The sequence below is a fragment of the Grampus griseus genome (genome assembly GCF_964374135.1).
Source record: "Grampus griseus genome assembly, chromosome: 8".
Classification (NCBI taxonomy): Eukaryota; Metazoa; Chordata; class Mammalia; order Artiodactyla; family Delphinidae; genus Grampus; species Grampus griseus.
Window position 1 is genome coordinate 43,815,024 of NC_139002.1, and position 14,591 is coordinate 43,829,614.

The following is a 14,591-nucleotide window of genomic DNA, read 5'->3' on the forward strand; positions in this document are numbered from 1 at the left end:
TGTGATTCCTAGCATGCCTATTAAATATCACTTTTTGCTTTTAAAAAATCATATTCTTTCTGAGTGAACTTTTTAGTAAAATTTAGAGGCTCTTAGGGAATAAAATAAGAAATAATTGGGGAGGATTTAGGGGAATATTAGTGTAACATTTAGCGTGTTTGATTTTGTATCTATGAAGATAACAGAGAACTAATCCTGTCCACTACCTCCATCATAACTAATTAAACCAGTAGGTGACAGGTTATTAATGTTAGAATCTGCCATGCCTGTGGTACATATATATGTATGTATATATGTACATTTGCTCGTAGATGTTGGCTGTAATAAGACACGATACATCTTAACAAATCGTAGAATCACATATGTTAGGGTAGGAGAGAGTCTGTGTATACAGAACAAATTTAAATGTCTATTTACTTTTATGTCCTGTCAGTTTTGGCAAGAGAACAGACCTGACTATGTCAACATCCAGCTGTACCTCAGTCAGACAGATGGGTTACAGGTATGTGTTTGGATGTTATTGTAAATTAAACAAGTCTCTTGAGAATAGAAGATTTACTGTAGGGACCGTGTGGAAGAAAATTTCTGCAGGTGGTTTGAAGAGATGTTTCCCAGAGGAAAGCCTGTTTTGGAATGTGTCTGGCAAACTCATGGCTTGTCCTTGAAGTCAACCGTATTCTCCCTTTCACAGGGAGCTGGAACAGACCTTTTAGTTCATCTCTCTTCTCTCCACAGTTGCCTCATCTAGAGATGAGGACATAAGCGAATAGTCTTGTGATTATGTTCATCGAGGGGAGGTTTTTTTTTTTTTTTTCTGTACATGGGCCTCTCACTGTTGTGGCCTTTCCCGTTGCGGAGCACAGGCTCCGGACGCGCAGGCTCAGCGGCCATGGCTCACGGGCCCAGCTGCTCCGCGACATATGGGATCTTCCCGGACCGGGACACGAACCCGCGTCCCCTGCATCGGCAGGCGGACTCTCAACCGCTGCACCACCAGGGAAGCCCCGAGGGGAGGTTTTATGTGGCGAGAGAAGATAAGATCATACACAATTAAGCTTGTTTCTCTTCAAGGGAAGCTAAATAAAGTAACAGTCATCACGCATTATTTACTTCACTATTAGACGCTGTGCTGAGCATTTCATATAGGTTATCTCATGTAATTCCAACATATTCAAGAGGTAAATGATTTTGCAATCCCCATACCACAGATGAAGAAACTGTTTACAAACAACATTGAAGAGCTGTATAGCCGTATAGACCTGAGCATGAATGCTTTCACAAGTTTTATTGTAGTATTTTCCATCATACATTTTCTATAATAGTTTGAATACAAAATATGAATGTCAGTTACTTTGAAACTAATCTAAGCCTATTTTTTTAGTCAGATTTCTACCCTACTTGGTATGTAAAAACATTTTATTTTACACTCTTATGAAGCAAATCAATATCATTATTCCTCATGGTTTCACTGTAATTAAGGTACAGAGCATATATTACATCTGGTTCTCAGTTTGTCTTCCTGGGACTCAGACACTTTCTCGTCTCTTCTCACTTCACTCTCTTTATCACCAATTCAGATCTAATAGTCTGTTAATTGCAAGCACCAGTACATTAGAAGTTGTTTCTTGACAGATCCAAAATTTGGAGCTCTTCTGTTTTAGGCTATCATGTCCAGGATCATTTCCCCAAATTTATGGTGACAATTTATAGTATTTTACTCATATAATGAGCCAAATATGATAACTTTGCAGTACAAAAACGCTTCAATAAAGCTAATGTGCTGCGCCTTTTTTGAGAGTAGGCAATTAGAATGCATTCTCTAACGCTGCAGTTACTTAAAAATGATGCAACGAACTGAAGTCTAGGAAAATCAGCCATTTGTAATAATGGCATTCAAGAAGGTAATGGATTTTAAAGGGAAAGAGGGAGGAAATGATGCTTCTAAATGACTTTACCTAATAGGTTGCCATATGATACTTGTATTCTTTATATCACAGCAATTTGTTAGGAAGCCACAGCACCAGCAAAGATGATGTTAGAGAACTGGGTTATTTGTCCCACTCTGTGTCATATAAAATATAGTGCTTTCTTTTTGGCAGAAGATAATTGGAGAAAAATATCAAGCACTGAATTCAAGACTTTTTATTGGACGTCCTCGGTGGAAACTTCTGTTTAATGAAATAGCAAAATATAACAGAGGGTAAGTACTATTCCTCAAAACATTTATGTGGCTAATGATCAAATTAAAATATTCCCAAGTCATCACATTAAGTTTTTAAAGGTTACTTAGTAATGGGTTTACAAATTACAGAGTCACTTAAACACTCAATTATCACTACCAAAGGAGGAGGCAAGGCAGGAACCACCTCAAGCATCTGTAATGCCAAATACTTAAAATTTGGCTTAAAAATAGTCTATTTATGAACTAGACTCTCCTACCTACTTTTAAATTTACATAGATCCATATTATAAAGGGTGTTCATTCCAATAGCATAAATCAGGTAATCATTGGGAAAGTTTTTTTAAATCACGTTAGCAAGCGACGGAGGGCTATATGTCTATGATCTGAAGCGATACAGCTGAAGGAAAGCATTCATTTTGGGCACAGACTAGGGAACCTGTTTGTCTTCTGTAAAATTATCATAGTGCAGGGCAATGGTCTATAAGAATTTTAAAAGCATTTTGAAAACCATACACCCATTCACACATTTTAAAGTTGGCATCAAAAAAGTTTCATCATAAGTTTAAATAGTTCCAAAGGCTATAATTTCTAACATACTGTAGATATTGACATTTTAAAATTAATGTAACTCTTTTAAACATACCTACTGGAATCTAAATATCATAGTTTCTTGATACCAACCTTGTATATTTGTATGTTTTGTAGCTTTCACCATCAGTTAGAAATTTTACATCACTCTTTTGTCTAGTTGAACTTGTATTTCTATCCTGCAGAATTTTATTAAAATTCAATATAATTTTACACTTGAACTAACCATACTTTTGTTGCTAAACTAAACACACCTGCAATAAGAATGTATATAAATAGAAGATTTAATTTTTAAAATTTTCTGTGACTCTAAGGCACCAGTGATCATCGTTTTCTTCTAGATTGAATTATGCTACAATTATTAGCATATATTTGATTAATTCATAATTTTAAGAATACATTTTGATAAATATAAAAAGCGTATTTGGTTGTAAATGAATGAGACAGCTTATTAGATGGAGAGTTTTTTTAAAGCCCCGATTTGTAAATTTATGGATGAATATGATCTACTGAAATAATCATGGATTCATCATGGCGTTTGGCTTCATCTTCAGAGATTTTGTTTTAGGAATCATGGTGTGAAGCCCCAGAAGCAAAATCTAAAAAGGAATACAGTGACCCATGTAATTCAGATTACAATCATGTTTGAAAGCACTCCTAGATTTCCTTCCTTGATGAAGTAATTTGGGTTAAAGAGGAAAGCATTATTTGGAAAGCAGAGGTCCTTTGTAATATTCAGGGTGCTAGTTAAAGGTGAACTATAGAATAAAAAAAAAAAAGTCAACCCAGTTTTTGTTATATTTCTTTCCCTTCTTTCTCCAAAATCATCCACCTTAGATGTGATCATCTTGTCATACTCACCTGGGTCTTGCTATGCACCACAGACTCCTTCCTCCCTAATGACATTTAACTGACTTCTGACAAGCCTTCTTTTATTAGTTTTCATAGTATACTGCTGAAAACTTTGATAGCTTGTTTCTTTGTTTTGCTTGTTTGTTTTTCTCAATTCTGAAACCAAACAGTAGAGGATCTTTTGCAAGAAATTACATTGGGATTTTTGGTTTCTTTGGTTAGTTCTCAAGAGTTCTCATTTGTTATACTGTTCATATTGAGAGGGATTTTATATGTTTATTTGGTTGTTTGTTCATTTTCTTTAAACAGCAAAGCTTATTTAAGAAGAGCAAGTGTGCACCATCTACAGTTGACATTTTGTACACTTTCGTTTTATGTATTTGCTCTGGGCAGGCACCTCAAATGCATTATTTTTTGAAGGATTTTTATGTAGCGTAGCTAGGAAAAGAATGGATCAACGTCTTAAGGTTTGTTAACTGGAAAAAGGCACTATTTAAATAGAAGACTTCATTTTAGATGTAAAATTTTGGTTAACTTCATGTACATACATTGCTGAGAGCATATAAAGAGATAAAAATAGAGAAGAGAGGCATATTAATTTGCACACATGTATGAGAGTGGTCTCTTCCTTGTATGTCTTTTTAAAAATTATTTATTATACCTGAGGTCCAGTTTCCTGTTATTTATAGTAAAAATACATATCATACCTTAACTTAGTTGAATGTATGCATCATGGAAAGGGAGAAAGAAAGAACTTTACATGGCCTTTGGAGTAGGGAAAACTCTTCTGGGATTGATGTCTGAGATATATCTATATTTTACTGCCACATGGTGTTTTAAAAACAAAACAGATTACGGATACCTAGGTTTGGTCTCTTACATTTGCTCCTGTGTCCCTGGGTCAAGTCACTCGACCCTCTGTATCTGTAATACAAGGAGTGAATAATCCCTAAGGCGTGAATAAGCTTTCATTATATGAGATCACACACTTTAAAAATGAATGGAAAAACGAGTATCGGTATAACAGGAAAATATTCACCAATATGTTGAACATTTCTGGAACTAGTTCCCAACACCTTCCCCCAAACAACAATCTCTGCTAGCATCTAAGTCTATCTCTACCCATCTCTACAGAGTTTTTGTAGATAAATCTCTAGATGATTGTTGGATTGCAGCAACTTAATGAAAATTAGTGCAAATTAGTTACAAATGTTAATTAAAAGTTGTAGGATTTCACTGTTAGTGAAAGTGACATTGGGGAACTCCTCAAATTACACAAACAAAGATCTCCTAGAGTTAAACTAGTTAATAATAATGGAATAACAAAATGTAAAAAAAAAATGATCATATACGGTGCTTTAAAACTAATGATATTATTATGAAGAATTTAAGATAAGCCTTTAGGAAATTTGCAAAATTTGAAAATCTAACTCTATATTTGCCCTATGAAAGCCAAAAAAGAAAATAATGGTATCTTATTGTCATAATGCAGTGTTGACAGAGACTGTATACAGACAGCCAAAATGTCTCATTCCCTTTTCATCTTAATGAAAACTGCACTATGGCTTTTTTTATTTTTGGTGGTATAAATTCAGTAGTTCAGTTTTATTCATTTTAAGTAATCCATTGTGTCTAGCTCTGGTTTTGATAGTAACCTAAATTTTATTGTGTAAGAATTTATTTTCATACTTTTTTTATTATTTTCTTTCTTCTGCTCACTTTGGGTTTAATTAGCTCTTCTTTTACTAGTTACTTAAGGTGGAACCATAGGTCACTGATTTTAGATCTTTGTTCTTTCATAATAAAAGTGTTTAATACTATAAATTTTCCTCTAAACACCACTTTAGCTACATACCACAAATTTTGATATGTTTTATTTTCATTTTTATATAGGTCAAGATAATTTTACAATTACCATGTGAATTCTTTTTTCGTTATGTAGAAGTATGTTGTTTAATTTCCAAATATAGGGGTATTTGTTCTTGATTTCTGGTTCAGATGGGTTTTAAGAAAACATACTCCTTGTTATTTCAATCCTTTAAAATTTATTGAGACCTGTTTTACTGCCCAGAATATGGTCTGTCTTGGTGAATATTCCATGGGCACTAAAAACGAATTTGTATTCCATTGGTTTGGGGTAGAATACCCTATAAATATCAATCAGTTCCAGTTGGTTGATAGTGGTATTTAAGTCTTCAGTACACTTACTGATTTTCTGTCTACTTGTTCTGTCAATTTCCAAAAGAAGAGTGTTGAAGTCATTAACTATAATTCTAGATTTGTCTGTCTTTACAGTTCTATCAGTTTTTGATATATGTATTTTGAAGTTTTTTAGTTCTAGGGTTTAGTTTTAGTGATTAAACTATTTACATCTTACTATTATACTGCATTCATTACAAAATAAATTACATTTTATCATTACATAGATTAAAAATATTCTTCGTTTTTCCAGCTTTGTTGAAAAATGACATATCATATTGTATACAGTATAACAATTTGATATGTATATGTTGCAAAATGACTACCATAATAAAGTTAGCTAACATATCTATCACCTCAAATAATTACAAATTTTGTGTTTGTGTGATGAGAACTTTTAAGATCTACTGTCTTCCCAACTTTCAAATATACAATAAGTATTGTTAACTATAGTCACCATGCTGTCCATTACATCCTAGAACTTATTCCTCTTGTAACTATAAGGTTGTAACCCTTTGTCAGTCTTCAGTCATCCCCTACCTTCCCCATCTGCCTCTGGCACCCTCCAATCTGCTCTGTGTTTCTGTGAGTTTGGGATTTTTAGATTCCACAAATGTGTGAGATCATACAGCATTTGTCTTTCTTTGTCTGATTTATTGTGCTAATCATGGTGCCCTCAAGGTTCATTCATGTTGTTGCAAATAACAGGATTTTCTTCTTTTTTATGTCTGAATAATATTTCAGTGTGTGAGTATCACATCACATCGTATTTTCTTTGTCCATTCATCCATCTATGGGCACCAAGGTTGTTTCCATGTCTTGACTATTCTAGATAATGCTGCAATAAACATAGGGGTGCAGGTAACACTTCAAGAGAGTGATTTCATTTCCTATGGATATATACACAGTAGAGGGATTGTTGTATCATATGATAGTTTAATTTTTTGAGATACCTCCATACTATTTCCCATACTGGTTATACCAATTTACATTCCCATCAGTAGTGTACAAGGGTTTCCTTTTCTCCACAACCTCGCCAACATTTAAAATGTAAAAATGAATTGAATAGACATTGTAAAAATGTCTATTCAGTTGTTCTGCCTATTTTTTAAATGTGTTGTTTGTTTTTGTTTTGATATTGAGTTTTATGAGCTGTTTATATATTTTGAATATTAACCCCTTATCAGTCATATCATTTGCAATTATTTTCTCCCATTCAATAGGTTGTCTTTTCATTTTGTGGATGGTATCCTTTGCTGTGCAAAAGCTTTTCACTTTAATTAGGTCCTGTTTATTTTTACTTTTGTTTCCTTTGCCTTAGGATATAGATCCTAAAGCATATTGCTATGATTTACATCAAAGAACGTTCTGCCTATTTTTCCTTTTTTATGGTTTCCGGTCTTATATTTAGGTCTTTAATCTAATTTGAGATTCTTTTTGTATGTGGTGGGAGAAAAGCCTATAATTTCATTCTTTTTACATGTAACTGTACAGTTTTCCCAGCACGACAAACCAAATTCAACAATACATTAAAAGGAACATACACCATCATCAAGTGGTATTTATCCAAGGCATTGCAAGGATGGTTCAGTATCTTTATTTATTTTTTTATAATGTAGTGATACACTACATTAACAGATTGAAGAATAAAAATTATATGATCATCTCAATAGATTCAGAAAAAGCTTTTGACAAAATTCAGCATCCATTTATGATGAAAACTCTCCAAAAAGTGGGTATAGAGGGAACATACCTCAACATAATAAAGGTCCTATATAATAAGCCCACAGCTAATGTCTTACTCAATGGTGAAAAGCTGAAAGAGTTTCCTCTTATTGGATTATTATTATTATTTTTTTGCTAGAGAGTTATATGAATTTCTTATATATTTTACATATTAACCCCTTATCAGATATGTAGTTTGCAAAAATGTTCTCCCATTCCCTAGTTTCCCTTTTCATTTTGTTGATCATTTCTTTTGCTATGTAAAAGCTTCTTAATTTGATGTAGTCCCACTTATTTATTTTTGCTTTTGTTGCTTGTAGTTTTGGTGTCAGTTTCATGAAATTATTGCCAAGACCACTGTCAAAGAGTTTTTTCCTCTGTGTTTTCTTCTAAGATTTGATGGTTTAAGGTCTTATATTCAAGTCTTTAATTCCTTTAGAGTTAATTTTTGGGAGTAGAGTGAGATAGGGTGCAGTTCCATTCTTTTGCATGGGAATATCCAGTTTTCCCAACATCATGAATTGGAGAGAGTATCTTTTCCTCATTGAGTTATCTTGGCTCCTATGGATTGAGTTACAGTCCAACAGTTTACTGTTGCTTTCTACTTATCTCATTTGTTCTTTCCTTTTTTCTTTCTTTCTTTGCTTTCTTTTCAATTAGTGTTATTTTATGATTCCATCTTTTTCTCCTAAAGTGACATATTAGCCATACCTCTCTGTTTGACTTTAGTTATTTCTTTAAGGAATTGTTCCCCAAGTTGCAATCCTTGGACTAGCATCACCTGGCAACTTGTTGGAAAACCAAATTCTTGGAGCCATATCCAAGATCTGCTGAATCAGGGGATCTAGGAATACGGCCTTGATATCTGTGGTCTGTGAAGTGCCTTAGGTGATGCTGATGAAGCTGAAATTGGAGAAGCATTGCTCTAGGTTTACAGTGTACACCATTAGCTTATCACAGTGTACTTCAAATAATGTTATACTACCTCATGTACTTCCATTCACCCTGCATCTCTTTGACTGTTGTTCTTGTTCATCTTTCTTCTACATATACTATAAACTCCATAATGTATTGTTATTACTTTTGTTTTAAATATCAATTATATTTTAAAGAGATTAAAAATTAGACAAAATATACAGTGTATTTATTCACAGATTCACCATTTTGGTGTCCTTCATAGCTTTGGGAAGATTCACATTTCTATCTGATTTCATTCTCCTTTCCTACGAATTCCCTTTATATGCCTTATAGTGCTAGTTTGCTGGTAATGAATTCTCTCACCTTTTGTTAGAAAAGATTACATTCTATCTTCAATTTTGAAAGTTATTTTTGTTTGGTATAGAATTTGCTCGATATAGAATAGTTGCTTTTTTTTTTTTTTTTGTCTTTCAGCACTTTGAAGATTTCACTTCATTGCCTTCAGACATAAATAGTTTGTGACAAGAAGTCTATCCTTCATCTATTTATTATTTGTCGTGTGTCTCTGCCCCCACCTTCTGTCAGCTGCTTTTGTGTTATTCTCTTTGTAACTGGTTTCCAGAGTTTTATTATAACTTGCGTTATGTTGTTATGTGTGTGTGGGTGTGTGTGTGTGTGTGCATATTCTCCTTGGAGTTCATTAGATCGTTGGATCTGTTTGTTTTCATCAAATTTGTAAAAATTTTGGTAATTATTTCTTCAAATATTTTTTTCTCTTTCCCTCTGTCTTCTTTTATTTTGAGACTATAATTACATATATGAAAGACTGGTTGGTATTGTCCCACAGGACCTTGAGGCTCTTTTCACTTTTCCGCCCAATTTTTGTTCTCTGTGTACTTCCATTTGGATATATTCTACTGCTATATCTTCAAGTTTACTTATCTTTTCTTCTTCAGTGCCTATTCTTCTGTTAACCCATCAGTATATTTATCATTTTAAATATTTCATTTAATCTCTAGCATTTCCACTTAGGCCTTTAAAAAATCTTTTTCCTTTCTCATCATGTCGATGTTTTTCTTTGAACATATGAAACGTGTTTCTCATCACTGTTTCAGTGACCTTATCTAATAATTCCATCGTTTCTGTCATTCTCGTCCCGTTTCTATTGACTTATCTTTCTTCTTGTATTAGTTTTCTAGGACTTCCATAATAAAATCCCACAGGCTTGATGGATTAAACAATAGAAGTTTATATTCTCACTATTCTGAAGGCTAGAAGTCTAAGATTAAGATGCTAGCAGGGTGATTTCTTCTGAGACCTCTCCTTGGTTTTCAGATGACTACCCTCTTGCTGCCTCTTCACATGGTCAGTCTTTTATCTGTGCATGTGCGTCTCTAGTGTCTCTTTAATTTCCTCCTCTTAAAAAGACTCTAGTCAGATTGCAATAGGGTCCACCCTAACAACATCGCTCTATCTTAATTACATCTTTAAAGGCCCTATATCCAAATACAGCCACATTCTGGGATACTGAGAGTTAGAGTTTCAACCTATGAATTTGGGGAAGGGGACAAAATTTAACCCATAACACTTCTAGTTATAGTTCATAATTTCTTGCTATACACATTCCTGATAATTTTTTATTAAATGCTATACACTTTGAAGTTTAGACATCAAACTCTAAATTTTTATTTATTCTTTTCAATATTGTTGGAATTGTTTTTGGCATACAGTTCTGTTACTTGGGTTCAGTTTGATCTTTCTTCTTTTTTAATTTATTTTATTATTTATTTTGGCTGCATTGTGTCTTCATTGCTGCATGCGGGCTTTCTCTAGTTGTGGTGAGTGGGGGCTACTCTTCGTTGCAGTGTGCAGGCTTCTTGTTGCAGTGGCGTCTCTTGTTGTGGAGCACGGGCTCTAGGCACACAGGCTTCAGTAGTTGTGGCATGCGGGCTCAGTAGTTGTGGCTTGCGGACTCTAGAGCGCAGGCTCAGTAGTTGTGGTGCACAGGCTTAGTTGCTCTGCAGCATGTGGGATCTTCCCAGACCAAGGCTCAAACCCATGTCCCCTGCATTGGCAGGTGGATTCTTAACCACTGCACTACCAGGGAAGTCCGTCAGTTTGATCTTTTCAAGGCTTGCTTTTATTAAGCTTTGTTAGTGTGAGTCCAGAGCAGCCTCCAATCTGGGCTAATTTTACCAACATCCTCCCTACCCTTTGCAAACAAGGTAATAACTTTAGTACACTATCCATTGCCAATGTATTATATTTAGAGCTTTCCATTTGGGCTGTGGGAATATGAATTGTTGACAGCCTTGCGTAAACTCAGAGTTGTTTGACCTACTGCTCCTTGGTAGTTCTCTACCCAGTTTCACATGGTTTCCTCTCACATATGAGGAGATTAGTACTGAGCCAAAGACTTGAGGATACTCCTCTGCAGATCTCCAGAGCTTCTTTCTTTTGATATCAAGTCCTAGCTGCTTTGGCCTTCATGAACTCCATTCTTTTTCTCTTTAACTCAGTAAGACCACCAGTCTCTGCATGAATTTCCCTCTTCTGTGCTACAGCTTCTAAATTGCCTTCAGGTCACAAGAAGGGATAGCTGTCGGGCTCACCTTGTTTTTTCTTTTTTTCTCAGGGATGACAGTTCAGTGCTGCCTGTTGTCCAGTATCTGAAAATAATTGTTTCATATGTTATCTGTTTTGTCCTATTTTTTTAATTCAAGAGGGTAAATCTAGCCCCTATTTCTCCATCATGGCTGCAAGTAAAAGTTTATTTTGTAGTTGTTTCAGTTTTCAAGGTGAAAATTTTAATAAAACTTTTTTCAGTATTTATTATAAATTTTGGTACCCATTTAAATGGATTCACTGTCTTTTTTTCAGCAACAATTATTCTCAGATAATGAATACATACTGGATTTGTCCAAGATATGATAAGAATTGTCAATCATTTTGATATCATAGGAAGAATTCAATGCAAATCAACAAACTTTGCAGGAAATCAATGTGAAATAGTAATCATTTTGTGGGATTTATTTATTCTATTTGTTAGCAATATGTATAATTTATCTACCAAAATTTTAAGTTAGCAAATATAGCAAATAATAAAACCTGCTTGGTATTTGTTACAATTATTGTGGCACATAAATAAAAAAGAAAATGTATCCAGATTAGTAGGCTTTTTGTTATAATGTAGATATAAATTAGTCATTTAAATTATCCTTTCAAATTGGTAATAGCTTTCCTTTCTTTACACTTATTCACCACTTCCCATGAAAATCCACGGGATCTTTAGGGGGAAAAAATGTCTGTAAAACATTTAGCATGAGAAGAACTGATATGGTCCGGGGTGGATAGAAATCTATTCATATGTCAAATGTGGAGCAGTTGACAGCTATCAGTTGCAGCTCTTGACTTCGTTTCTGCCCTCATCAATGACATGCAGACTGCTCACTCTGTCTGATAAACAAATATGTGCTCATAGCTATATCCTTTGAATGATCTTGATCTCTGGCATGAAAAGCATATCTTCCCGGTGGTCACTTATATTTGGTAATAATTGGAAAATTATTTGTATGGAAAAAAAATAATTGGAAAATTATTTGTATGCAAAGCAGCAAGAAATTAACTTTGTTAACTTTGTTAACACCTTAAACATGCTACTAAAAGATACTTCTTGTCATGTTCTGCCTAATTTCCCACATGATTTTCCATTTTCTCCCTTTGTCTTTCCAGGAAAACAGTTGGTGTTTTTTGCTGTGGACCTAATTCAATTTCTAAGACTCTTCATAAACTGAGTAATCAAAACAATTCATATGGGACAAGATTTGAATACAATAAAGAATCTTTCAGCTGAAAACCTTTGAGATGAACAAGGACTCTAAAGAAGGAATGAGTGCAATTTCTAAGACTTTGAAATGCAGCTGGATCAAACAACTGTGTCATGCCAAAGAGTAGCAAGGTTTTCTTATTTATGATTATTTAAAATGGAAATGCAGAGAATGTGGCAAGATGACAGGTCACATTCCATGTTTAATCTGGAAACCAAAGAGGCCCTGAAGAATATTTGATGTGATTATTCACTTTTCACTGCTCAAATTAAAAGAAAACTATTAGATGCACACTGTTGATTTTTATGGCAGATTCAAGAACTCCCTAGTAAGGTGTTGCTCACTGAGAGGCTGATAGCTTTGGTCCTCTTTAAATTGTTTTTGGTTGAACAAGTGCAAGATTGAACAAAATTAAAAATTCATTGAAACTCAGATTACATTTTCTACGTGAGTATAAACAGAGAAGCTTTGATTTAGAAAAGCTCCAGGTAAATATACTAGAAGTCTGAAAATACAGCACAGGACGCCATTGATACGGGTACTTTGTGTCAGTATCTAATCTTGCTTACTACTGATGCTAATACCTCTACTCACGTTCAATGAACCTTTTGCAGATGTTGATATAATACCTATTTTTATATTTTTCTTTCTTCTTTGTTCCTTAGTCTAGGGAAATCTGCCCTCCCTTGGCACGTGTTAGACACAATGATTTAATCAGTCCTTTCTATCCCCAATTTATTTAATCTATTACTATTGCATTTTAATGAGGAAAATATCGTTACTATAAATTATAAAGGGACATATAGACTAATAACTTTTTCAGCATTTTGGCCTCTATTATTTTTATTTACTTTTTTTCCCAATGCAGTTTATCATAGCCTCTTAAGGGGCTTTGTTTAGTTTGCACTTTGAAGACCAAAGGGTGTTATGTCTGCCAAGGTCACTGAGCTATAATTTCTCTCTCTTTTGTCACACATTGGTTTATGCTGGAGACATTGAAAGTGTAGTCACAACCCTGAATAGGAAACCTATATTTTACTCTTTATACAGGAGGGAATGCTTTATTTGCTTATTGAAATTTAAGTGCAGAATCAAGAATATTATTGTTGCACTGTCTGGTATTCTGGGTCCTGATAAAGAATTACTGAGTTTAAAGTCACTGTTAGGACTGTACTGTGTGATCCTATCAGTTTATGCTCCCCGGCCATTATATTCTCGGCTCAGAGAATATAATTCACTACCTTAAAAATTAAGGCATTTTTACAATTTAGTGATTTTCTTTTGCAGACATCTATCAATTGCAACCAAATATAGCACATTGCTGGAATCAGCAGTGTAGCTTGTCGTGCCTTTGTTAAAATTTTGCATGGTATAACATAACGTGATAGATGCTACTGTCATCTTTTAGCTCTGATTCACCAGTAGCAATCAAGCATGTTAAACCATCTAGCATTAAATGCCCATGAACATATTACTTACAGCTCTTTCTTCCTCTCCTTGGAACTCTTTCTTCTCCTTCTCCGGAAGGAAAGTGAGTCAGAAAAAGATATGGGAAATGTGCAATGTTCCTGCAGATTTAGCTCTGAAGGCATATTTAATAACCAGTACATCATGGCAACACTTTCTAAAATAAAAATAATTTTCATAAAAACACATAACAGGAAAAACTGGTAAAAAGAAACTTGAGTTAGTACAGGCTTGATATGCAACACTCTTTACTAATTATAATTTATTTATGTGATTATATTAATACACCTCATTTTAGTAAAACTGGTGGAAAACTTTTCAAGAAGAATGATCTTTCCAAGTAGGTCTGCTATACTAGATGAGCTTCTTTGCCTATTTTAAATTCTAGCGGATGTTCCAACGTTGAGTGTTAAACATAGGTAATTTTTGCTTCTGTAAGTAGGAATGAAACGAAGACTTCGTTATGCATGTACAAGAGAGCTTTGTTTTGTTTTGAGGGATTCTTTCTCTGGGGCTAATTCTTGTCGGAGCAATCTTAAAACAGTAATTTTAATGGCAATAAATGTTAAAATTGAAAAGGTATCCTTGAAATCTCTATAAGCTGACTTTACATTTGCAACAAATAAAGCAGGCAGAGTTTCTTCACAAGATGACACAAGTTTAAGAAACATAATTTATTTGAGTGTGCACTAGCATGAGTGGCCTTAAGGATCTCAGTTCTGGGGCTGTCAGTGACACTGGCTAGTGGTGGAACTGTGGCAATTGCTCCTCACTCTGGAATGAAGACTTCTCTTTTGGACTAGGTCAGTAGTTAGCAGTCTTTTTAGTAATGT

General features: G+C 34.3%; 1 protein-coding gene across 1 annotated transcript in view; it reads left to right on the forward strand.

The window, feature by feature from the left end:
- Positions 1-14,326, forward strand: part of NOX4 (NADPH oxidase 4) — a 149,277-nt gene extending 134,951 nt beyond the window's left edge. The window contains exons 16-18 of the mRNA XM_082660474.1: positions 434-502; positions 2,100-2,200; positions 12,197-14,326. Of these exons, the coding sequence (XP_082516600.1) occupies positions 434-502; positions 2,100-2,200; positions 12,197-12,317 (291 nt within the window). The 3' untranslated portion in view covers positions 12,318-14,326. The remainder of the gene's footprint in view (positions 1-433; positions 503-2,099; positions 2,201-12,196) is intronic.
- The last annotated feature ends 265 nt before the right edge of the window (positions 14,327-14,591 follow it).